Source organism: Pecten maximus, chromosome 19 (genome assembly GCF_902652985.1).
Source record: "Pecten maximus chromosome 19, xPecMax1.1, whole genome shotgun sequence".
NCBI lineage: Eukaryota > Metazoa > Mollusca > Bivalvia > Pectinida > Pectinidae > Pecten > Pecten maximus.
The window spans coordinates 28331229-28354892 of NC_047033.1; the positions used below are offsets into that span (position 1 = coordinate 28331229).

General features: G+C 40.3%; 1 protein-coding gene across 4 annotated transcripts; it reads left to right on the forward strand.

Annotated features, from left to right (window-relative positions):
* The first annotated feature begins 118 nt into the window (after positions 1 to 118).
* On the forward strand, positions 119 to 22129 carry LOC117317359. Of its 4 annotated transcripts, XM_033872153.1 has the most exons (7): positions 119 to 262; positions 5760 to 5911; positions 7640 to 7804; positions 9449 to 9568; positions 13427 to 13556; positions 14414 to 14622; positions 16817 to 22129. In XM_033872153.1, exons 2-7 carry the CDS (start codon positions 5801 to 5803, stop codon positions 17084 to 17086), a joined length of 1005 nt encoding a protein of 334 aa, XP_033728044.1. In that variant the 5' UTR covers positions 119 to 262; positions 5760 to 5800; the 3' UTR covers positions 17087 to 22129. The 4 variants fall into 4 exon arrangements, with proteins under 4 accessions (XP_033728044.1, XP_033728046.1, XP_033728047.1 ...); XM_033872155.1 differs by lacking the exons at positions 119 to 262; positions 5760 to 5911 and adding an exon at positions 6100 to 6143; XM_033872156.1 differs by lacking the exons at positions 119 to 262; positions 5760 to 5911 and adding an exon at positions 6469 to 6512.
* Positions 22130 to 23664: the final 1535 nt, after the last annotated feature.

The window sequence follows — 23664 nt, forward strand, 5'->3', positions numbered from 1 at the left end:
TTTAAATACAATATGACAGGGGCCAGATTATATCCCGATCCGGTCCGATCCTGTAAACCATCGCCCGATTCTGCCCTATCCTGTGTGACGTCTCATCAACTACAGCGTCACTCTGACGCTTTATCGAAGGGTATCGAATTAGTCTGATGCATTTGTATCTAGAAAATCTAATGTCCCTGATGATGGTGGTGTGAGCGTCCTCTAGTAGATATCACAGTCTATAACCAAGGTAGTCGAGGACAGCAACCATCATCAAATAAAGGTAAGTGCACTTTAGCAACAAACGTGACGGACAAAATACCGACCGTATATTAGCTTAACTTCCTGTATTTCTTAATCTTTTCCGCGTCCTTGCATAATTGCTGATCTGCAGTAAACTAAAGCGAAAGAAAAAAGTACTTGTTTTGGACTAGGCCTAGTGCATTTTCTTTGATTTTGTATGTGCTTATTTGCCAGTGTATGCTTAGTACTCATCTATTTGCGCATATCGACATTTAATGCGACGATCAGCTAACAGTTACGAACTGTACCTATTTGTTTCCAGTTCAGTAGGCTGGTGTGTGCGTGACGGATGTTATTCAATAATTGATCGGACCTAATACAAGATTAATCTGCAACATGATTTTTCATGTCACGAGTTTGCGCAGGGGTTATTTCCGTATATCTGTTCAATCATTGAGATGCACTACCATTAACAGCACACATCCTCTCGACTACATCTCGTTGATATTTCGTCATGTCAACCTGATATTGGCACATCATCTACACTGCCAGCTAAAAAGTCTTTCTGTACACTCTAATTTTGTTATATAAATCTTACCATTTAACCTTTTTTTTCAAATAATTTTCGTGGATTTGTTATTGGACTGATTTTAGCAAAACTTCATATGCTGAAATAGTTTTATTTTATTTTTATTTGATAAATTTTTCATTATTTTCCGTTGTAATTATAATTTATTTAAGAAATTCAAATTTTTGAAATATGAATTTTTGTAACATAGTTTTGATGATAATTTGGTATGTTAATGAATGATGACAGTACCACAGGAAATTTGATTTTGTTTTTACTTTTAATTTCTACCTACATATGAGGTATTATGCATCAAAATTTTACATGAAGAATGACTAGATATCATACATGTATTTCTTTTTCAACACTCAAAATTTCAATAAAATGCAACCATGAATGAATGTAGCAAATAAAGTGTAACAGAATTAGGTCATGCGGCAAGACTAGAAAACTAGGTCACATGTACAGTGGTTCATTAAACAACAGGTCTAGACCTATAGTGATCAGTTTGATTAGTCTGAGACCTCATTTCAGATAGTCTGAGACCTCGAGTCAGATAGTCTGATACCTTGAGTCAGATAGTCTGAGACCTCGGGTCAGATAGTCTGAGACACCAAGTCAGATAGTCTTGAGACCTCGAGTCAGATAGTCTGAGACCTTGAGTCAGATAGTCTGAGACCTCGGGTCAGAATCAGATAGTCTGAGACCTCGGGTCAGATAGTCTGAGACCTCGGGTCAGATATTCTGAGACCTCGGGTCAGATGGTCTGAGACCTCATTTCAGATAGTCTTGAGACCTTGAGTCAGAAAGTCTGAGACCTGAAGTCAGATGGTCTGAGACCTCAGGTCAGATAGTCTGAGACCTTGGGTCAGATAGTCTGAGAACTCGGGTCAGATAGTCTGAGACCTCGGGTCAGATAGTCTGAGACCTCGGGTCAGATAGCCTGAGACCTCATTTCAGATAGTCGGAGACCTCAGATCAGATAGTCTGAGACCTTGAGTCAGAAAGTCTGAGACCTTGAGTCAGATAGTCTGAGACCTCGGGTCAGATAGTCTAATACCTTGAGTCAGATAGCCAGAGACCTCAGGTCAGATAGTCTTGAGACCTCGGATCAGATAGTCTGAGACCTCGGATCAGATAGTCTGAGACCTCGGGTCAGATAGTCTGAGACCTCGGGTCAGATGGTCTGAGACCTCGAGTCAGATAGTCTGAGACCTAAGGTCAGATAGCCTAAGGCGATAGATCAGATAGCTCCGACACCTGAGGTCAGATAGACTGAGACCTCAGGTCAGATAGTCTTGAGACCTTGGATCATATAGTCTGAGACCTCAGATCAGATAGTCTGAGACCTCGGGTCAGATAGTCGGAGACCTCGGATCAGATAGTCCGAGACCTCGGGTCAGATAGTCTGAGACCTCGGGTCAGATAGTCTGAGACCTCGGATCAGATAGCCAGAGACCTCAGATCAGATAGTCTGAGACCTCGGGTCAGATAGCCGGAGACCTCGGATCAGATAGTCGGAGACCTTGGGTCAGATAGTCAGAGACCCCAGGTCAGATAGTCCGAGACCTCGGGTCAGATAGTCAGAGACCTCAGGTCAGATAGTCTTGAGACCTCGAATCAGATAGTCCGAGACCTCGGGTCAGATAGTCAGAGACCTCAGGTCAGATAGTCCGAGACCTCAGGTCAGATAGTCTGAGACCTCAGGTCAGATAGTCTGAGACCTCGGGTCAGATAGAGACCTCGGATCAGATAGTCCGAGACCTCGGGTCAGATAGTCCGAGACCTCGGGTCAGATAGTCCGAGACCTCGGGTCAGATAGTCCGAGACCTCGGATCAGATAGTCCGAGACCTCGGATCAGATAGTCCGAGACCTCGGGTCAGATAGTCTGAGACCTCGGGTCAGATAGAGACCTCGGATCAGATAGTCCGAGACCTCGGGTCAGATAGTCCGAGACCTCGGGTCAGATAGTCCGAGACCTCGGGTCAGATAGTCCGAGACCTCGGATCAGATAGTCCGAGACCTCGGATCAGATAGTCCGAGACCTCGGGTCAGATGGCCAGAGACCTCAGGTCAGATGGTCTGAGACCTCGGATCAGATAGTCTGAGACCTCGGATCAGATAGTCTGAGACCTCGGGTCAGATAGTCTGAGACCTCGGATCAGATGGTCTGAGACCTCGGGTCAGATGGTCTGAGACCTCGGGTCAGATAGTCCGAGACCTCGAGTCAGATAGTCCGAGACCTCGGGTCAGATAGTCCGAGACCTCGGGTCAGATAGTCCGAGACCTCGGGTCAGATAGTCCGAGACCTCGGGTCAGATAGTCTGAGACCTCTGGTCAGATAGTCCGAGACCTCGAGTCAGAAAGTCTGAGACCTCGGGTCAGATAGAGACCTCGGATCAGATAGTCCGAGACCTCGGGTCAGATAGTCGGAGACCTCGGATCAGATAGTCCGAGACCTCGGGTCAGATAGTCCGAGACCTCGGGTCAGATAGTCTGAGACCTCGGGTCAGATATTCTGAGACCTCGGGTCAGATGGTCTGAGACCTCATTTCAGATAGTCTTGAGACCTTGAGTCAGAAAGTCTGAGACCTGAAGTCAGATGGTCTGAGACCTCAGGTCAGATAGTCTGAGACCTTGGGTCAGATAGTCTGAGAACTCGGGTCAGATAGTCTGAGACCTCGGGTCAGATAGTCTGAGACCTCGGGTCAGATAGCCTGAGACCTCATTTCAGATAGTCGGAGACCTCAGATCAGATAGTCTGAGACCTTGAGTCAGAAAGTCTGAGACCTTGAGTCAGATAGTCTGAGACCTCGGGTCAGATAGTCTAATACCTTGAGTCAGATAGCCAGAGACCTCAGGTCAGATAGTCTTGAGACCTCGGATCAGATAGTCTGAGACCTCGGATCAGATAGTCTGAGACCTCGGGTCAGATAGTCTGAGACCTCGGGTCAGATGGTCTGAGACCTCGAGTCAGATAGTCTGAGACCTAAGGTCAGATAGCCTAAGGCGATAGATCAGATAGCTCCGACACCTGAGGTCAGATAGACTGAGACCTCAGGTCAGATAGTCTTGAGACCTCGGATCATATAGTCTGAGACCTCAGATCAGATAGTCTGAGACCTCGGGTCAGATAGTCGGAGACCTCGGATCAGATAGTCCGAGACCTCGGGTCAGATAGTCTGAGACCTCGGGTCAGATAGTCTGAGACCTCGGATCAGATAGCCAGAGACCTCAGATCAGATAGTCTGAGACCTCGGGTCAGATAGCCGGAGACCTCGGATCAGATAGTCGGAGACCTCGGGTCAGATAGCCGGAGACCTCGGATCAGATAGTCGGAGACCTTGGGTCAGATAGTCAGAGACCCCAGGTCAGATAGTCCGAGACCTCGGGTCAGATAGTCAGAGACCTCAGGTCAGATAGTCTTGAGACCTCGAATCAGATAGTCCGAGACCTCGGGTCAGATAGTCAGAGACCTCAGGTCAGATAGTCCGAGACCTCAGGTCAGATAGTCTGAGACCTCAGGTCAGATAGTCTGAGACCTCGGGTCAGATAGAGACCTCGGATCAGATAGTCCGAGACCTCGGGTCAGATAGTCCGAGACCTCGGGTCAGATAGTCCGAGACCTCGGGTCAGATAGTCCGAGACCTCGGGTCAGATAGTCCGAGACCTCGGGTCAGATAGTCCGAGACCTCGGATCAGATAGTCCGAGACCTCGGATCAGATAGTCCGAGACCTCGGGTCAGATAGTCTGAGACCTCGGGTCAGATAGAGACCTCGGATCAGATAGTCCGAGACCTCGGGTCAGATAGTCCGAGACCTCGGGTCAGATAGTCCGAGACCTCGGATCAGATAGTCCGAGACCTCGGATCAGATAGTCCGAGACCTCGGGTCAGATGGCCAGAGACCTCAGGTCAGATGGTCTGAGACCTCGGATCAGATAGTCTGAGACCTCGGATCAGATAGTCTGAGACCTCGGGTCAGATAGTCTGAGACCTCGGATCAGATGGTCTGAGACCTCGGGTCAGATGGTCTGAGACCTCGGGTCAGATAGTCCGAGACCTCGAGTCAGATAGTCCGAGACCTCGGGTCAGATGGTCCGAGACCTCGGGTCAGATAGTCCGAGACCTCGGGTCAGATAGTCCGAGACCTCGGGTCAGATAGTCTGAGACCTCTGGTCAGATAGTCCGAGACCTCGAGTCAGAAAGTCTGAGACCTCGGGTCAGATAGAGACCTCGGATCAGATAGTCTGAGACCTCGGGTCAGATAGTCGGAGACCTCGGATCAGATAGTCCGAGACCTCGGGTCAGATAGTCCGAGACCTCGGGTCAGATAGTCTGAGGCCTCGGGTCAGATAGTCCGAGACCTCGGGTCAGATAGTCCGAGACCTCGGGTCAGATAGTCTGAGACCTCGGATCAGATAGTCCGAGACCTCGGATCAGATAGTCTGAGACCTCGGATCAGATAGTCCGAGACCAGTAAATTTTGTCTGTAGGCAAGTAAATATTGACCACTGACAACTTTCCTGTTAGGCAAGTGAACATTTTCTTGTAATCTTTAAAATATTCCTTTGAATATTTCATGATTAAATTGGACTGCTACTGGATTGTTTCAGCATTGGGTCAGTTCTGTTAAACGTATACATACTTGCTTAGAGAACCAGTGATGCTCAAGTTTTATTTCTTGCACTGAGTCTGTACAGAGCTGCATGCTTCCAACTTTTGGTTTAAAACCATTCCTGACAATAATGTTACTTAGTTTGTTCACCTTTGTCAAGGAGTGTGATCTGACATTTGGAAATGGCTGTGAACATTGGTATGGCATAAAATATTTTGCATTGATATCGCTTCAAAAGAAACAAGCACATGGTTGGAAGATGCATCATTTTGTGATGCTCTCAGAAATGACAGAAGTTTGTTAAATGATGATCTATAAAAAATCTGAAATCCTAAATTTATGCATTTTCAGAAAGTCTATAGAACAAGCCGGTGATTGAGTGAACGGCGGCCATGTCTGAAGCGTCTTGTCCTCTCACATGTATATTGCTGGTGGTTGGAGTAGGGGTCCTGCTACTGGTCATCCTCCTGCCGATGAGTTTTAGTGGGATTGAGTATTACGAGGTGAGTATCGTTTAATGACCGGAGTAGGAGACCTCCTACTGGTCATCCTCTTACCGGTCATTCTATTACTGGTCATCCTCCTGCCGATGAGTTTTAGTGGGATTGAGTATTACGAGGTGAGTATCGTTTAATGACCGGAGTAGGAGACCTCTTACTGGTCATCCTCTTACTGGTCATTCTATTACTGGTCATCCTCCTGCCGATGAGTTTTAGTGGGATTGAGTATTACGAGGTGAGTATCGTTTAATGACCGGAGTAGGAGACCTCTTACTGGTCATTCTATTACTGGTCATCCTCTTACTGGTCATCCTCTTACTGGTCAACCTCTTACTGGTCATCCTCTTACTGTCATCCTCTTACTGGTCATCCTCTCACTGGTCATCCTCTTATTGGTCATCCTCTTACTGTCATCCTCTCACTGGTCATCCTCTTACTGGTCATCCTCTTACTGGTCATCCTCTTACTGGTCATCCTCTTACCGGTCATCCTCTTACCGGTCAACCTCTTACTGGTCATCCTCTTACCGGTCATCCTCTTACCGGTCATCCTCTTACTGGTCATCCTCCTGCCGATGAGTTTTAGTGGGATTGAGTATTATGAGGTGAGTATCGTATAATGACCGGAGTAGGAGACCTCTTAATTACTGGTCCTCCTCTTACTGGTCATCCTCTTACCGGTCATTCTATTACTGGTCATCCTCCTGCCGATGAGATTTAGTGGGATTGAGTATTACAAGGTGAGTATCGTTTAATGACCGGAGTAGGAGACCTCTTAATTACTGGTCATCCTCTTAGTGGTCATCCTCTCACTGGTCATCCTCTTATAATTACCGGTCATCCTCTTACTGGTCATCCTCTCACTGGTTGTCCTCTCACTAGTCATCCTCTTACTGGTCATCCTCTCACTGGTCATCCTCTCACTGGTCATCCCACCGGTTATCCTCGTACTGGTCATCTTCTTACTGGTCATCCTCTTACCGGTCATCCTCTTACTGGTCATCCTCCTGCCGATGTGTTTTAGTGGGATTGAGTATTACGTGGTGAGTATCGTTTAATGACCGGAGTAGGAGACCTCTTACTGGTCATCCTTGTACTGGTCATCCTCTTACTGGTCATCCTCTTACTGGTCATCTTCCTGTCGATGAGATTTAGTGGGATTGAGTACTATGAGGTTAGTATCGATCATGTGATAACAGATGTTGCTTGGGTTTTGATTGGTCCTTGGGTCATTTTTTGACTCCCCAGACTTAATTTTGACTTTTACATTTGCCATCTTGAACATTCTTTTAGTATACTGTATATATTAATCTGATTATACTGTCTTTTAGTATACTGTATATATTAATCTGATTATACATTCTTTTTCTATAATTATATAAACTTCTGGAATTTGAAGGAAGTTGACCATAATATCTGTATGTATCAGATGAAATAATATGGTAGTGAGCATTTAACATGTGCTAATAAATGACCAAAATTGTAATGTAATCATTTTGCCACCGGTGAGCTTCATAATCATTGATTTCATTTTTATTTCATTGTCTTTATTTGTCTTAACTCTTCAGGAGAGGAATAACTTAATGGTAGTAGTATGAATCTGTTATGTTCAGAACTGAAAAAGTAAAACAGGACAAGAAAGAGAAAATTTCGGAGATGGATTTCAGTTGTAATGTGGCTTGCAAATATAAATTGATGTGATTCCCAGTGTTGATTCATTTATATTAAACAGTACGGCTTCAAACGACAGAAGAGCACAGGAACGGTCAATCTGGACGAAGTATACAGTTCTGGTAAACATTTCGTTGGACCTGACTATGAGTTCAAGATATTCCAAGCCGACGCCCACTTTGAGACGCTTAGCAGAATACGAGCTTTTACCTCCGACGGCCTTGAGGTATGAAAATATAGCAACTCACCAAGAAAGAAAGAGAAATCTTTGATCTTATAAAATTATTCAGGTGTTGTAAATAGTGTATATTTACAGTCCTGGTCAAATCGTGATCAAACACATGCAAGTGATGATATATTCAACTATTTCAAGGAAAAATATGAATTTTTTCATCACAAGTTTTTCAAAAGTTCGAGTTGATAACACCCAAACCTGTGTGTTAGGATATATATCAATTCTGCTGTTTTACAACAATACAATTCAGTTTGATAACACCCAAACCTCTGTGTTAGGATATACATCAATTCTGCTGTTTTACAACAATCCAATTCAGTTTGTATTAAAATGGAGCCCTGTTAGCGATTAATGGGAGAATTTTATTTTCTAGTTCTCCAGATACATTTTTACGGATGAGTATTTGTACTCGCACTTTCTAAACATGTCAGGGGTAAAATTCTATTTTGGATGACACCAGAGAAGTAATTTTAAGCGTTTTACGACAATATTATATCTTATAATCATACATTACAACAATTGTGACAATCATATAGTACTGTATAGTGGGAAGTTTTAGCAGGGCTTCAATTTGGCGATTTGGCAGTCTATATATAGATCGCAAAAATTTAACCTGTCAAATTTTAACACCGCCAATTAAAAAGAAGCAAAAATTTCAATTTCGCCAATAATTTCCGCTCCGACCGCCATTTACCTTCGATAACTCCCGTGAGTAACGACTGGTGCGTAACGTTGGTTGTTGCCTGGCAACTGTCTGGCAAAATGCTGATAGTTACATACGAATAACTTGTGAACAACTACTCACGCTACATGTATAGCAATTCAAGTATGACATATATCGCATCATCATTATTTTTTGTGAAAACAAAGCCATCTACCCATACCATTCAATGAACTGGTGTTAACAATTTACCTGTAGACTAATTGTTTAACTTACCTGTATGTATACACATCATACAATAGATGACCACGACGATATCATACTTTGTATGTGTTAGTCTGAAATTTTTTGGTATTAGTTTCCGGTTTCGAGACAGAGGATCGATAATACACAACACACTTATCAACATGGATTGGATGTATGGACATAACACAATTATCTATATTTACCGGTAGGTAATATATTGTATATGCTCAACGCCAAATTAAAACCCTAGATTTAAGGGAAATCGCTAAATTTTAAGTGAGGTGTGAAATTTGCCCCACATAGTCTATGTATACATCGATGTGATATTGTCAATTCTTTTCTTAGAGCGCTCAAAGTTTCACACTTGAACATCCATACAGGGTCTGGGGGAGTAATGTGTAGAACTATCTCTAAATCGTCCATATTTACATAGATATGATTATCTTTATGTGTTGTGAATTAGTATCGTTATACTCAGTGAAGATAAGAAACTTACTTTATCTCTTAAATCTATGATGTTTTGGTAACGTCTTGATAACAAATTACATACACAGAGTCTTCGGTTCACATGTGTATAGGTCGCCATCTTACATACTACAAACAACGCCACCTAGTGTCATAGGGAGTAGCTCATTATTCCATATGATATTACATGGGGAGTGTTCATTATTCAATTATCGTTAATGGAAAAAAAAAAATTGATTTTTTAGATGTTTTTGTTTAAATAGGTTCAAGTGACGGTGAATTTCCAGTACTACTTGCGTAAGGATGATTTACCTGCGTTGCACCGAGCCTACGACATTTATTACAAGGATGTGATGCGGTCTAGTGCCATCGACGCTCTCAAGGTATACAAAGATACAATCTTAATTAAAATATATACTGTGATACTGTTGTTTCATACAAAACTAAATGTATATTGTGGAACTTGTTTGAATCATTTAAAATCATGCTTTAGAGAATACTGAGTATGAACTTAGTCAAAAAATCAAAAATGAGATAATTTGTACAGGTTTTTTTTTTGGGGGGGGGGGGGGGGGGGGGGGGGGGGAATAAGGAAAAGCGTAAATCAAGACCTTAATATGGTATATTTCATATACAAGGTCAATAAGTGAAAACCAAGGGGAATAGAGCATTCATAAATGGCTCAAATTATTGTAGAATTAAATCTAATTCAATGAAAATCTTACAAACTTGCTTCATTTCATGATAATTTTATGAATGTCGTCACAAAGCAGAAACCTTGAATAGGCCCCAAAACAGTACACATTTCATTTGTGACAGAAAAGTTATTTATATTAGAGACCAAACATTTACTCTCTGCTAGTTTTATTTGAATTATTTGATAATGTATGTTCAGGTTGATAAATCAAAAACATACATAATTTATTAATCAGAGGTGTAACATTATAGCAGATCTGTTACAGTAGGGAGAATATCTTTTACAGTAGGGAGAAGATCTGTTACAGTAGAGAGAAGATCTGTTACAGTAGGGAGAGAAGATCTGTTACAGTAGAGAGAAGATCTGTTAGAGTAGAGAGATGATCTGTTACAGTAGAGAGAAGATCTGTTACAGTAGGGAGAGATGATCTGTTACAGTAGGGAGAAGATCTGTTACAGTAGAGAGATGATCTGTTACAGTAGGGAGAAGATCTGTTACAGTAGAGATACGATCTGTTACAGTAGAGAGAAGATCTGTTACAGTAGAGAGAAGATCTGTTACAGTAGAGAGAAGATCTGTTACAGTAGGGAGAAGATCTGTTACAGTAGAGAGATCTGTTACAGTAGGGAGAAGATCTGTTACAGTAGGGAGATCTGTTACAGTAGGGAGAAGATCTGTTACAGTAGAGAGAGAAGATCTGTTACAGTAGAGAGAGAAGATCTGTTACAGTAGGGAGAAGATCTGTTACAGTAGGGAGAAGATCTGTAACAGTAGAGAGAAGATCTGTTACAGTAGGGAGAAGATCTGTTACAGTAGGGAGAAGATCTGTTACAGTAGAGAGAAGATCTGTTACAGTAGGGAGAAGATCTGTTACAGTAGAGAGAAGATCTGTTACAGTAGGGAGAGATGATCTGTTACAGTAGAGAGAGAGAAGATCTGTTACAGTAGAGAAGATCTGTTACAGTAGGGAGAAGATCTGTTACAGTAGGGAGAAGATCTGTTACAGTAGGGAGAAGATCTGTTACAGTAGGGAGAGATGATCTGTTACAGTAGGGAGAAGCTCTGTTACAGTAGGGAGAAGCTCTGTTACAGTAGGGATAAGATCTGTTACAGTAGAGAGAAGATCTGTTACAGTAGGGAGAAGATCTGTTACAGTAGGGAGAAGATCTGTTACAGTAGGGAGAGATGATCTGTTACAGTAGAGAGAAGATCTGTTACAATAGAGAGAAGATCTGTTACAATAGGGAGAAGATCTGTTACAGTAGGGAGAAGATCTGTTACAGTAGAGAGAAGATTTGTTACAGTAGGGAGAAGATCTGTTACAGTAGACAGAAGATCTGTTACAGTAGAGAGAAGATCTGTTACAGTAGAGAGATGATCTGTTACAGTAGAAAGATGATCTGTTACAGTAGGGAGAAGATCTGTTACAGTAGGGAGACGATCTGTTACAGTAGGGAGAAGATCTGTTACAGTAGGGAGAATATCTGTTACAGTAGGGAGAGAAGATCTGTTACAGTAGAGAGAAGATCTGTTACAGTAGGGAGAAGATCTGTTTCAGTAGGGAGATGATCTGTTACAGTAGGGAGAAGATCTGTTACAGTAGGGAGAAGATCTGTTACAGTAGAGAGAAGATCTGTTTTAGTAGGGAGAAGATCTGTTACAGTAGGGAGAAGATCTGTTACAGTAGGGAGAAGATCTGTTACAGTAGGGAGACGATCTGTTACAGTAGACAGAAGATCTGTTACAGTAGAGAGAAGATCTGTAACAGTAGAGAGAAGATCTGTAACAGTAGGGAGACGATCTGTTACAGTAGAGAGATGATCTGTTACAGTAGACAGAAGATCTGTTACAGTAGACAGAAGATCTGTTACAGTAGACAGAAGATCTGTTACAGTAGACAGAAGATCTGTTACAGTAGGGAGATGATCTGTTACAGTAGAGAGAAGATCTGTTACAGTAGAGAGATGATCTGTTACAGTAGAGAGAAGATCTGTTACAGTAGACAGAAGATCTGTTACAGTAGACAGAAGATCTGTTACAGTAGAGAGAAGATCTGTTACAGTAGAGAGAAGATCTGTTACAGTAGGGAGAAGATCTGTTACAGTAGACAGAAGATCTGTTACAGTAGACAGAAGATCTGTTACAGTAGAGAGAAGATCTGTTACAGTAGAGAGAAGATCTGTTACAGTAGAGAGAAGATCTGTTACAGTAGAGAGAAGATCTGTTACAGTAGAGAGAAGATCTGTTACAGTAGAGAGAATATCTGTTACAGTAGAGAGAATATCTGTTACAGTAGAGAGATCTGTTACAGTAGGGAGAAGATCTGTTACAGTAGAGAGAAGATATGTTACAGTAGGGAGAAGATCTGTTAGAGTAGAGAGAAGATATGTTACAGTAGAGAGAATATCTGTTACAGTAGAGAGAATATCTGTTACAGTAGAGAGAATATCTGTTACAGTAGAGAGATCTGTTACAGTAGGGAGAAGATCTGTTACAGTAGAGAGAAGATATGTTACAGTAGGGAGAAGATCTGTTACAGTAGAGAGAAGATCTGTTACAGTAGGGAGAAGATCTGTTACAGTAGGGAGAATATCTGTTACAGTAGGGAGAAGATCTGTTACAGTAGGGAGACGATCTGTTACAGTAGGGAGAAGATCTGTTACAGTAGGGAGAAGATCTGTTACAGTAGAGAGAAGATCTGTTTTAGTAGGGAGAAGATCTGTTACAGTAGGGAGAAGATCTGTTACAGTAGGGAGAAGATCTGTTACAGTAGACAGAAGATCTGTTACAGTAGGGAGAAGATCTGTTACAGTAGGGAGACGATCTGTTACAGTAGGGAGAAGATCTGTTACAGTAGGGAGAGATGATCTGTTACAGTAGAGAGAAGATCTGTTACAGTAGAGAGAGAAGATCTGTTACAGTAGGGAGAAGATCTGTTACAGTAGAGAGAAGATCTGTTACAGTAGGAAGATGATCTGTTGCAGTAGGGAGAAGATCTGTTACAGTAGAGAGAAGATCTGTTACAGTAGAGAGATGATCTGTTACAGTAGAGAGATGATCTGTTACAGTAGGGAGAAGATCTGTTACAGTAGGGAGACGATCTGTTACAGTAGGGAGACTATCTGTTACAGTAGGGAGAAGATCTGTTACAGTAGGGAGAAGATCTGTTACAGTAGGGAGATGATCTGTTACAGTAGAGAGATCTGTGACAGTAGAGAGAGAAGATCTGTTACAGTAGGGAGAGAAGGTCTGTTACAGTAGGGAGAAGATCTGTTACAGTAGGGAGAAGATCTGTTACAGTAGGGAGAAGATCTGTTACAGTAGAGAGAAGATCTGTTACAGTAGAGAGAAGATCTGTTACAGTAGACAGTAAATGAATACTTTCCAATGTCCTTATCTTTGTTTATTGCGAAAACATCCATTTTAAAATAAAAAAACCTAAAAGAGGTTTATAGATAATCCCTACGCAAACTTAGATATTGAATTCTTATTAGGGGAGGGGTCTCCTTTCAGGATTAATTAAAAAGTTTGCTTTTACCACCAGGGGGCAGTGCCTGTGTTTACAACTAGGGAAATGTTCTCAGATCGTCGAATAGTCGAAGAAGCCATGTACAAGGCAGTCCGAGAGAGGTTGGGAGGAATCTGTTGTCAGAAGAAATGTGACTGGAAATATGGTAATGAAATTGATAAAACTAATGATCAACCAGTACTGATGGCCTTGTGATGGCAGGTCAAGGTCTATATCAACCAGTACTGATGGCCTTTTGATGGCAGGTCAAGGTCGATATCAACCAGTAATGATGACCTTGTGACGACAGGTCAAGGTCGATATCAACCAGTACTGATGGCCTTGTGATGACAGGTCAAGGTCGATATCAACCAGTACTGATGACCATGTGATGACAGGTCAAGGTCGATATCAACCAGTACTGATGACCATGTGATGACAGGTCAAGGTCGATATCAACCAGTACTGATGACCTTGAGAAGACAGGTCAAGGTCAATATCAACCAGTACTGATGACCTTGTGATGGCAGGTCAAGGTCTATATCGACCAGTACTGATGGCCTTGTGATGGCAGGTCAAGGTCGATATCAACCAGTACTGATGACCTTGTGATGACATGTCAAGGTCGATATCAACCAGTACTGATGGCCTTGTGATGACAGGTCAAGGTCGATATCAACCAGTACTGATGGCATTGTGATGACATGTCAAGGTCGATATCAACCAATACTGATGACCTTGTGATGACATGTCAAGGTCGATATCCACCAGTACTGATGACGAAATGACTGGTCAAGGTCAATATCAACCAGTACTGATGACCTTGAGATGACAGGTCAAGGTCGATATCAACCAGTACTGATGGCCTTGTGATGACAGGTCAAGGTCGATATCAACCAGTACTGATGGTGTTTTGACAGCTATATCACAATTGTTTTGTAGCCTACCTTGATTGTTGTAAGCCCTATGGAATCTGTTTGAATACTAAGACTTAATTTATTATATACAATTCTTGTTTTGTAGCCTGCCCTGATAGCTGTAAGGCTCGCGGGATCTGTCTAGAAGATGATATTGGACTGTTCGCCAATGTTAAGTACTTCCAGATGGGGCAGGTTTACATTCCTGGTGATGTGAAGGAGAGATTGCTACGCTCTCTTACACTGCAGGAAGATGCAGAGAAGGAAAAACTCCTTCAGGACGCACAAGTGGAACGTAAAATTACAGCATCTAAGGTAAGGACTGGAGAGGTGTGAGGGGTGGGGGTGGGGGTCGGGGATAATCACGACACACAGGTGGAGTGTAAAATTACAGCATCTAAGGTAAGGACTGGTGAGGTGTGAGGTGTGAGGGTCGGGGATAATCACGACACACAGGTGGAACGTAAAATTACAGCATCTAAGGTAAGGACTGGTGAGGTGTGAGGGGTGGGGGTCGGGGATAATCAGGACATACAGGTGGAGTGTAAAATTACAGCATCTAAGGTAAGGACTGGTGAGGGGTGGGGGTCGGGGATAATCACGACATACAGGTGGAACGTAAAATTACAGCATCTAAGGTAAGGACTGGTGAAGGGTGGGGGTCGGGGATAATCACGACACACAGGTGGAATGTAAAATTACAGCATCTAAGGTAAGGACTGGAGAGGTGTGAGGGGTGGGGGTCGGGGATAATCGGGACATACAGGTGGAATGTAAAATTACAGCATCGAAGGTAAGGACTTGAGATGTGTGAGGGGTGGGGGTCGGGGATAATCGGGACATACATGTGGAATGTAAAATTACAGCATCGAAGGTAAGGACTGGAGAGGTGTGAGGGGTGGGGGTCGGGGATAATCACGACACACAGGTGGAACGTAAAATTACAGCATCTAAGGTAAGGACTGGAGAGGTGTGAGGGGTGAGGGTCGGGGATAATCACGACATACAGGTGGAACGTAAAATTACAGAATCGAAGGTAAGGACTGGAGAGGGGTGGGGGTCGGGGATAATCACGACACACAGGTGGAACGTAAAATTACAGCATCTAAGGTAAGGACTGGAGAGGTGTGAGGGTCGGGGATAATCAGGATGTATAGGTGGAACGTAAAATTACAGCATCGAAGGTAAGGACTGGAGAGGTGTGAGGGGTGGGGGTCGGGGATAATCACGACACACAGGTGGAACGTAAAATTACAGCATCTAAGGTAAGGACTGGAGAGGTGTGAGGGGTGGGGGTCGGGGATAATCACGACACACAGGTGGAACGTAAAATTACAGCATCTAAGGTAAGGACTGGAGAGGTGTGAGGGGTGGGGGTCGGGGATAATCACGACACACAGGTGGAACGTAAAATTACAGCATCTAAGGTAAGGACTGGAGAGGTGTGAGGGGTGGGGGTCGGGGATAATCACGACACACAGGTGGAACGTAAAATTACAGCATCGAAGGTAAGGACTGGTGAGGGGTGGGGGTCGGGGATAATCAGGACACACAGGTGGAATGTAAAATTACAGCATCTAAGGTAAAGACTGGAGAGGTGTGAGGGGTGGGGGTCGGGGATAATCGGGACATACAGGTGGAATGTAAAATTACAGCATCTAAGGTAAAGACTGGAGAGGTGTGAGGGGTGGGGGTCGGGGATAATCAGGACACACAGGTGGAATGTAAAATTACAGCATCTAAGGTAAGGACTGGTGAGGGGTGGGGGTCGGGGATAATCAGGACACACAGGTGGAATGTAAAATTACAGCATCTTAGGTAAAGACTGGAGAGGTGTGAGGGGTGGGGGTCGGGGATAATCACGACACACAGGTGGAATGTAAAATTACAGCATCTTAGGTAAAGACTGGAGAGGTGTGAGGGGTGGGGGTCGGGGATAATCACGACACAGGTGGAATGTAAATTACAGCATCTAAGGTAAGGACTGGTGAGGGGTGGGGGTCGGGGATAATCACGACACAGGTGGAATGTAAATTACAGCATCTAAGGTAAGGACTGGTGAGGGGTGGGGGTCGGGGATAATCGGGATGTACAGGTGGAATGTAAAATTACAGCATCTAAGGTAAGGACTGGTGAGGTGTGGGGGTGGGGGTCGGGGATAATCATGACATACAGGTGGAACGTAAAATTACAGCATCTAAGGTAAGGACTGGAGAGGTGTGAGGGGTCGGGGATAATCGGGACATACAGGTGGAACGTAAAATTACAGCATCTAAGGTAAGGACTGGTGAGGGGTGGGGGTCGGGGATAATCGGAACATACAGGTGGAATGTAAAATTACAGCATCTAAGGTAAGGACTGGTGAGGGGTGGGGGTCAGGGATAATCAGGACACACAGGTGGAACGTAAAATTACAGCATCTTAAGACCTTATTATGATGCAAATCAATCTGACTGTAACATCTGCTGTTAATATTTTTCTTGGTTATATTTGACCCTTTATATTTTAGGTTCAGACAAGAAGGAATGAGGCATCCGAGATCAGACAGGAAGCTGAGGCTACCTCCGCAAGGATTCGGCTAACATCCCGTGCCAACTACACTGCCATTGTGGAAACCTCGAGGAGTCGAGGTCTGACAAGTCTGTACACACGTCTAGGAATCACGGATCAGAAGATTAAGAATAGTTTTGACTACCTCCGTACCCTCCGCGGCCTCGACAACGTCTTCCTCTCTGTAGATTTTGATCAGAACATCATGGGATCATTTGGAAAAATCTAAGCTGTGTTATTGTTTTAGTGGGCGAGTGTGATAATCAACTATTTACTATAGTCTAGCTGTTCCATCTAACGTGAATACATATGAAGATAAAGAATAACGAATCACTGCCTGCTTCCAAATGACGACGCATTCGCAATTGTCTAGTGTTTGAGTCAGTCGACTAGACATGGCCGTGTAACATCTTATGACCAAAGAGAGTTCAGTCCTTCTTTAATAAGACCATGATCACCATAGTAATAGATTTTGATCGGACTCGCTCACATACATGTACAGCATATGTGTATTAAGGAAAGTTTAGATAATCTACACATTGTATATGCAAAAGCACTACAACCATTTATACATGTTGTAGCACTACAACCATTTATACATGTTGTAACACTACAACCATTTATACATGTTGTAACACTACAACCATTTATACATGTTGTAGCACTACAACCATTTATACATGTTGTAGAAACACTGAAAAGTGCCACCTTACCAACTCCCCACCACCTTACCAACTCCCCACCACCTTACCAACTCCCCACCACCTTACCAACTCCCCACCAATTTACCAACTGCCCACCGTTACCAATTGTTCATTTATCAAATGATTTAACTCAAAAAGTTTTTTGATATGATTAGATCACTTTGACGTTTATCTTTTGTCGACTTTATAATAAGGAGAGCTATGTATAACAAAGTATTTTCAGATTTATTCGATAAATACAAGTACCAAGTCTTGGAGAAAACATGATCTTTTGGGACAAAATTATCTTGTCAGAGTTGTTAACACAGTTGTACCAATATTAAGTTACAGACACAGTAAAAACAAATGATAAATTATATATATATATATATATCTGGCAAATAAAGGGCTTCAGTAGGTCCTGGATAATAGGATTTTGACCAAAGTTGCCTTTGTGACAACACATTTGTTTGACATGACGGTTGGAAATTTTGTATTCTAAGGAAAAATCAATCAATTTCCTGAATTTAATAAAAGATCTGAAAAGACTCTAAAATGTTCATGTAAGTGTTCATCTAAGATTTTTTTTTTTTGGTAAAAAATCAGAAAAAACTCTTAAATGTTCATGTATGACTATCTTACAGTAAAAGATCAAAGAAAAGTCTAGAATGTTTATGGAAGACTATCTAATAGGGCAAAAGATCTAAGAATTGTATAAACTTACAACCTATTCTTTTTCACAAATTTGCATCAATGGCCGTGACGTCACATTTTTCGCACGATTTTCGGATTTTTTTCATAGAGGTATGAAAAAAATCTCAACCAATCAGAAAGCTACATTCTACATACAAACAATGGAAAATTAATTATTCCAACAGGAATCCAACTCGCTCATTCCTAGCAGAGGGTAGTGGTATATCCCAGAATTCCTCTGTGCCCTAGGTGCAGAGGGAATACTCGAGTTCTCCAGAGTGTACTTTGTGTATGAATATATTCCTAGTATTATAACGAATCTTAACAGTGATTGTATATGATTGAAGTGAACACAGATTTCAGACACATAAGTACCAGTAGAAATTCATGTTGGCAAATTTTTATTCAATTTACTCTTAACAGGAATAGATTTCCAGGGTAAAATTTTATAGTCCCAATTAACTCTTATGAAATTTTTGGAAGATATTTAATTAAATATTTTTTCTCCAAGCATAATATTTCCTTTTCCTGAACCCTGTGTACTTGTTGGCGATTCACCAATAATGTTTTTGATCGATGTACTTTTTTTTCTGTCCAAGCCTACATCTGTAGTTAGAACTCTTTGTTATTGATCAGATTGTAATATGGAAGATGGTTCTAAATTTCAGAGCCATCATCCTCAGATTTCAGCATAAGAGATTGAGAATTTTTATGAAAGCATTTCAAATGAAATGGGAAAATTATGTTCAATTCATCAATGTTCTGAAACATTTCTTTAATGCAGTGAATGGTAAAATTCAAATTTGGAAAATTGTACGTTGATTTGAGGTCTGCATGAAATGTATTGAAAATTGTAAATCTAGTAAATAGATATAGAACGTATTTTTCACTATGGTTGATTAGTCAAAGTTAGATCTATTAATCATCAGTGAAATTTAATCAGAACAATATTAAATTACATTTATTTATTTACATTTTGTACCAATATTATAATTTCATGTTTTGGAATACCATTATTTGTCTATATAATATAGATTTCCTGTTAATACTAGATTTACATATACACAAATGTAACTGTATATTATTTGGATTTTCAGTATTATCTGACAAGATCATTTTCAATTGTTGAAAATTGGTGCTTAAATCACCAGTAATGATTGAATTCGACACAAATGCATTGGTCACATAATCTTATATCTGTATGATTTTTAAAAAAGCTCTCAAGCTTCCTCGCCGAGAAGCTCAAGAGTAATTGCCCATTTAGACCATCTTGTTTGTATTTATTAAGCTTATATACATTTTAGTTGTAAAACCATATATACATATGTTGACAATCTAGCACTTTTTCCCAGTTCTTTTTTGGGTCCAATTGATGTTCTTTTCTGTCACTTTGAATGTTTATTTAAATCTTATAATTCTGTGTGTGATTTTTTACTAATCTGGTGTGCTATTTCTTTATTGGTAATGGACATTTGTATTTAGTTACTGTATTTAACTAGTTTTTTACAGATTTTTATAAGTTTTTTTTTTTAAATTAAAGCATATTAAATCACTACCAGTCGAATTTGTTTAGATTCCCACCTAATGATCAATGGATTTAAAGTGAACTTGACTAGTCTTTGACTCTGTTGTCATCGCAGCAGATGTCACATGGCAAAGACATTCTGTGATATTTCCTTTTTTAATTTATATGTATATTGTTTTACTTCCGAGGGATATTGACAATTTTACAGAGTTTTAAGATAGAAAGTTTTTGAAATATGCATCGTGCAGTTTCATGTTCTTTTTAAAAATCTCCCCAGGAATGTTTGAATAGGGAAAATCTGAAGGAAGAGCCAGAATACCAAAGAAAAAATAGGGAAATCTTCTGTCAGAGCCAGAATGCCAATGAGAAATTAAATAGGAAAATGTTTAGGAAGAGTGTGAAAGATAATATGAATTTCCATGTTATCGTCTCTCAGAAATCCTGGCATGTTTGTAAATATATTGTTTTTTCTTTGTGTACATGTGTAGTAAACAGTTGTACAGTATAATATGTCTACCTAAGATTTTTTACTATTTTTATTATCTTTTTCTACCTCCAGCAACAATATATTTTTATATATGTATGTCCATATTTTGACCATAATCGCCACTAAATGTTGCCAAGTAACCATTCTTGACCAAACAGAAACCCGAGGCGTGTTCATGACAATCAGCACTAACTGAAACACTTGTGTGACAAGGTATCGACTATTCTGAATGTTTACGTTCAAAATGGCGACCTCCAGTGTAAATGACAGTTGTTTGGTTATTACAGTAAAAATTCACCACTAGGGCACAATCATTATTCAACATAATTCTTCCTAATGGAATGTCGATAATTTAGGGCTTTGTTTTTTTTACGAACTTTTTGGGTGTAATTCTCTCAACTTTTTATTGTCAACCTCAACTTGATGATAGACAGCTCGGTGTGTATAGGTACACGTGCACTCGGGAATGACGCTGACGTGACACGATTGTTTGCATTCAGAACGCACCTCGGGAGCACGTTTAGAATAAAACATTACACTGATTTATAGTGCTTTTATATTCGACAAGAAAAATGTTTTTATTTTTCATTTTCCAAACGTTTTGCATCATTTAAAAGTTTGGAAGTTAAACATGGCCGATAAAATGATACCATGGATATCCGTTCACTTGTGCTGGTGGAACCGTAAACAAAATTACAACAAATAATTTTTGTCCTTCTATTACAATGATTTTCCTTGGCAGTGAAGAATTCACAGTCTTAAGAAAATATTGTTAACAAGAATAAAATGTTTTTAAAGGATAAATTTTATACTGACCTTAAAACTTAAAGGATTTATATAAATAAAATTACAAATGTACTCACAAAGCTTCTTGATATCTTGGTATTTTATACTAATAGTAAGATAGCTATCTTTTGAGTGGCCACCCCAGTTAAAAAACAACTGCTTTTGTGATTCGTTTGTTATCCACTTGTCTGGGGGAGATGATAAAAAATGTCCAAAATTTCTCTATTTTCTGTTTTTCCCATATGTCACATTTTGTCGAGTTGAAATTCCCAATTCAATGGACCCTGGGGCGAGTTGAAATATTGTAGGAAAATCCATGGACAGTTATTTTGCAACTGTGTGAATTGTACATGTACAGAGTACAGTAATTTTTGAAAACAGGTTAAAGTTATCAGTTTGAACATTGAGTGAAGATAAAAGTTGCAATAATTCCATGAATATGTAAGAAATGATAATAAATTTAAGAACCAGTACAGTAGTGTTATAACTGTTTATAAAACCTTTGCCTATTGTTATAAATTAAAACCCTTTGCCTATTGTTATAAATTAAAACACTTTGCCTATTTTTATAAATTTGAAAATTCATATCCCAACATAATGTGCTGGTTGTCCTGTATCTGTTTATAGAAAGACACTCTAAACATGCAAGAAAAATTCTATAATTTTGTTGAATTTTTTGCCTGAAATAAGGTTGTCTGTAGTATGCGAATTTTCTGTGTACTTGTCAACTCAGTACTTTTGCTATTTAACAGGGATATTTTTCCTGTTTTTATACATGAATTATCAAATAAAACGTTTTTTTTTATTATTCATCATTTTCAAATTAACTCAAAGTAGTTCATCAGAAGCAGCAGCGTAAAATATGTTGTTTTAATGTAGATGTTTGTTGGGAAAAGGTCCATGTCTATAAATGTTCTTTTGGAAGGTTTGAGATTATTTACATGTATGCAATATAATGTTCACTCATACAAATACCAACAAGTTGGCAGTAAGTTATTGTATCAGTAATTTGTTTTTATTCTGGTTTTATAAAGCAACTATTATAACCATATTGTCCATAATACTTCGAACCATGACAGCAATAAAACTCGTCCTCTTGATTGTGTTCACATTCTATTTATTTTGGTTCACTGTTTTCCTCCGTCTGCAGACTGTGAAATGTTTATCCCTGGTGATAAGAATTGGTTGATATTTTATTTTGTAAGCCAATTCGGTGATTTCACTGTAACAATACGGTGAAACAGATTTATTGAAACGATTATGTGAACATCACAAATTATTTGTAGTGATGTCACTTGTCCAATTCAATATAATGGTATCACTGTCTATATAATTATTGTGGTGATATTGCCAATACTGTCACCTATATATATATATAGGTGACAGTATTGGCAATATCACCACAATAATTAGGCGATATCATGATAATAGGATCAAATCTGTTAACAAGGTTATTTTCGTGGGGGGTTAATTTCGAGATTTCGATATATAGACTATACGCATTGGGGAAATTTTCGCAATCAATCCACCTTCGTTTGTAGTTCAAATTGATATCACAAAGGGGAAATTTTCATGATCAAAAGGACTCCGCATTATTAGCGAAATTTCCCCCTTGCGTAATTTCCACGTTTACAGTATGTATTTCGGCAATTATGGTGATATCACAAAGTTAAACTGAATAGATGTCATCACCTCAAATGGTTTAGTGATATTCCAGAACAGGAATTGGCTAGTCATGGTGACCAGGTAGGTCAAATTGTTAAGAGTGTCTGTCTAGAGTTCGGAGCTCCTGGTCGTTCCATTCTTTCTCTCCAGTTACAATATCACCAATTCATTATGACAATATCACAAAAACAATTTGGTGATATCACCATAATGAATTGATATAATCTTAATGATTTGGCAGTATAATTGCAGTGAAATGAACACATTGATCCATTTTGGAGATAATCATTAGCGATATATCGTTTATTGACATGTTAAAGTGAAACAGTGTCACTTATAATTAAACCAACATTTTGGAATGCCACATCCGACACAAAATTTACAAATCGAGAATAAGCTGTGAATATGTTTGCGAAACTGGTCAATAATGTCTTCAGATCAAGTCTAATTGATGCTGGTATGCGAGACCTCAATATTGTTTACAATGAAACGAAAAATTATTCATTTTGTGGAGATACCCGAGATGTTCTTTTATTGGAACCTAATCGAAATGGCTCCATTGAAAAATCATTGGGTTCACAACCATGTCTTAGACCAATGGGTTCTTTTGAACTATTCTCAGTTAAATTATAACTCAGTCTGCATCTTTTCATTCTCTTGTCTTGATACCAGCAAATTTTCGTATACTATTAATTCGTTGTTCTACTAAAATAACGGCCTTTCTCACCACTTCAGCGTCTACTCCAGAAACATATATATAGTTTTCTCTGGCAGTAGTGATTTCAAAATCTAGGCCAGTAGCCATTACGAATTTGTTCATCTTCCTCCCTCCTTTGCCGACCATTATACCACAGATCTCATTGTGTACCGTGACGTCTTCGTCAGTAAATATTTTCTCTTTGATAACGTTCCCCTGTTGTTCCCTTATCTTCTGTATTTCCTGTAACACTCTCTCCACAGCATAATTC

Bases quoted from the DNA above. Each gene is read 5' to 3' on its own strand.
- LOC117317359 (XM_033872153.1), top strand. From the start codon at position 5,801: ATGTCTGAAGCGTCTTGTCCTCTCACATGTATATTGCTGGTGGTTGGA. The intron at 7,805-9,448 runs GTATGAAAATAT...TTGTTTAAATAG, and splicing joins TTACCTCCGACGGCCTTGAG to GTTCAAGTGACGGTGAATTT. The intron at 14,623-16,816 runs GTAAGGACTGGA...TTTATATTTTAG, and splicing joins GTAAAATTACAGCATCTAAG to GTTCAGACAAGAAGGAATGA.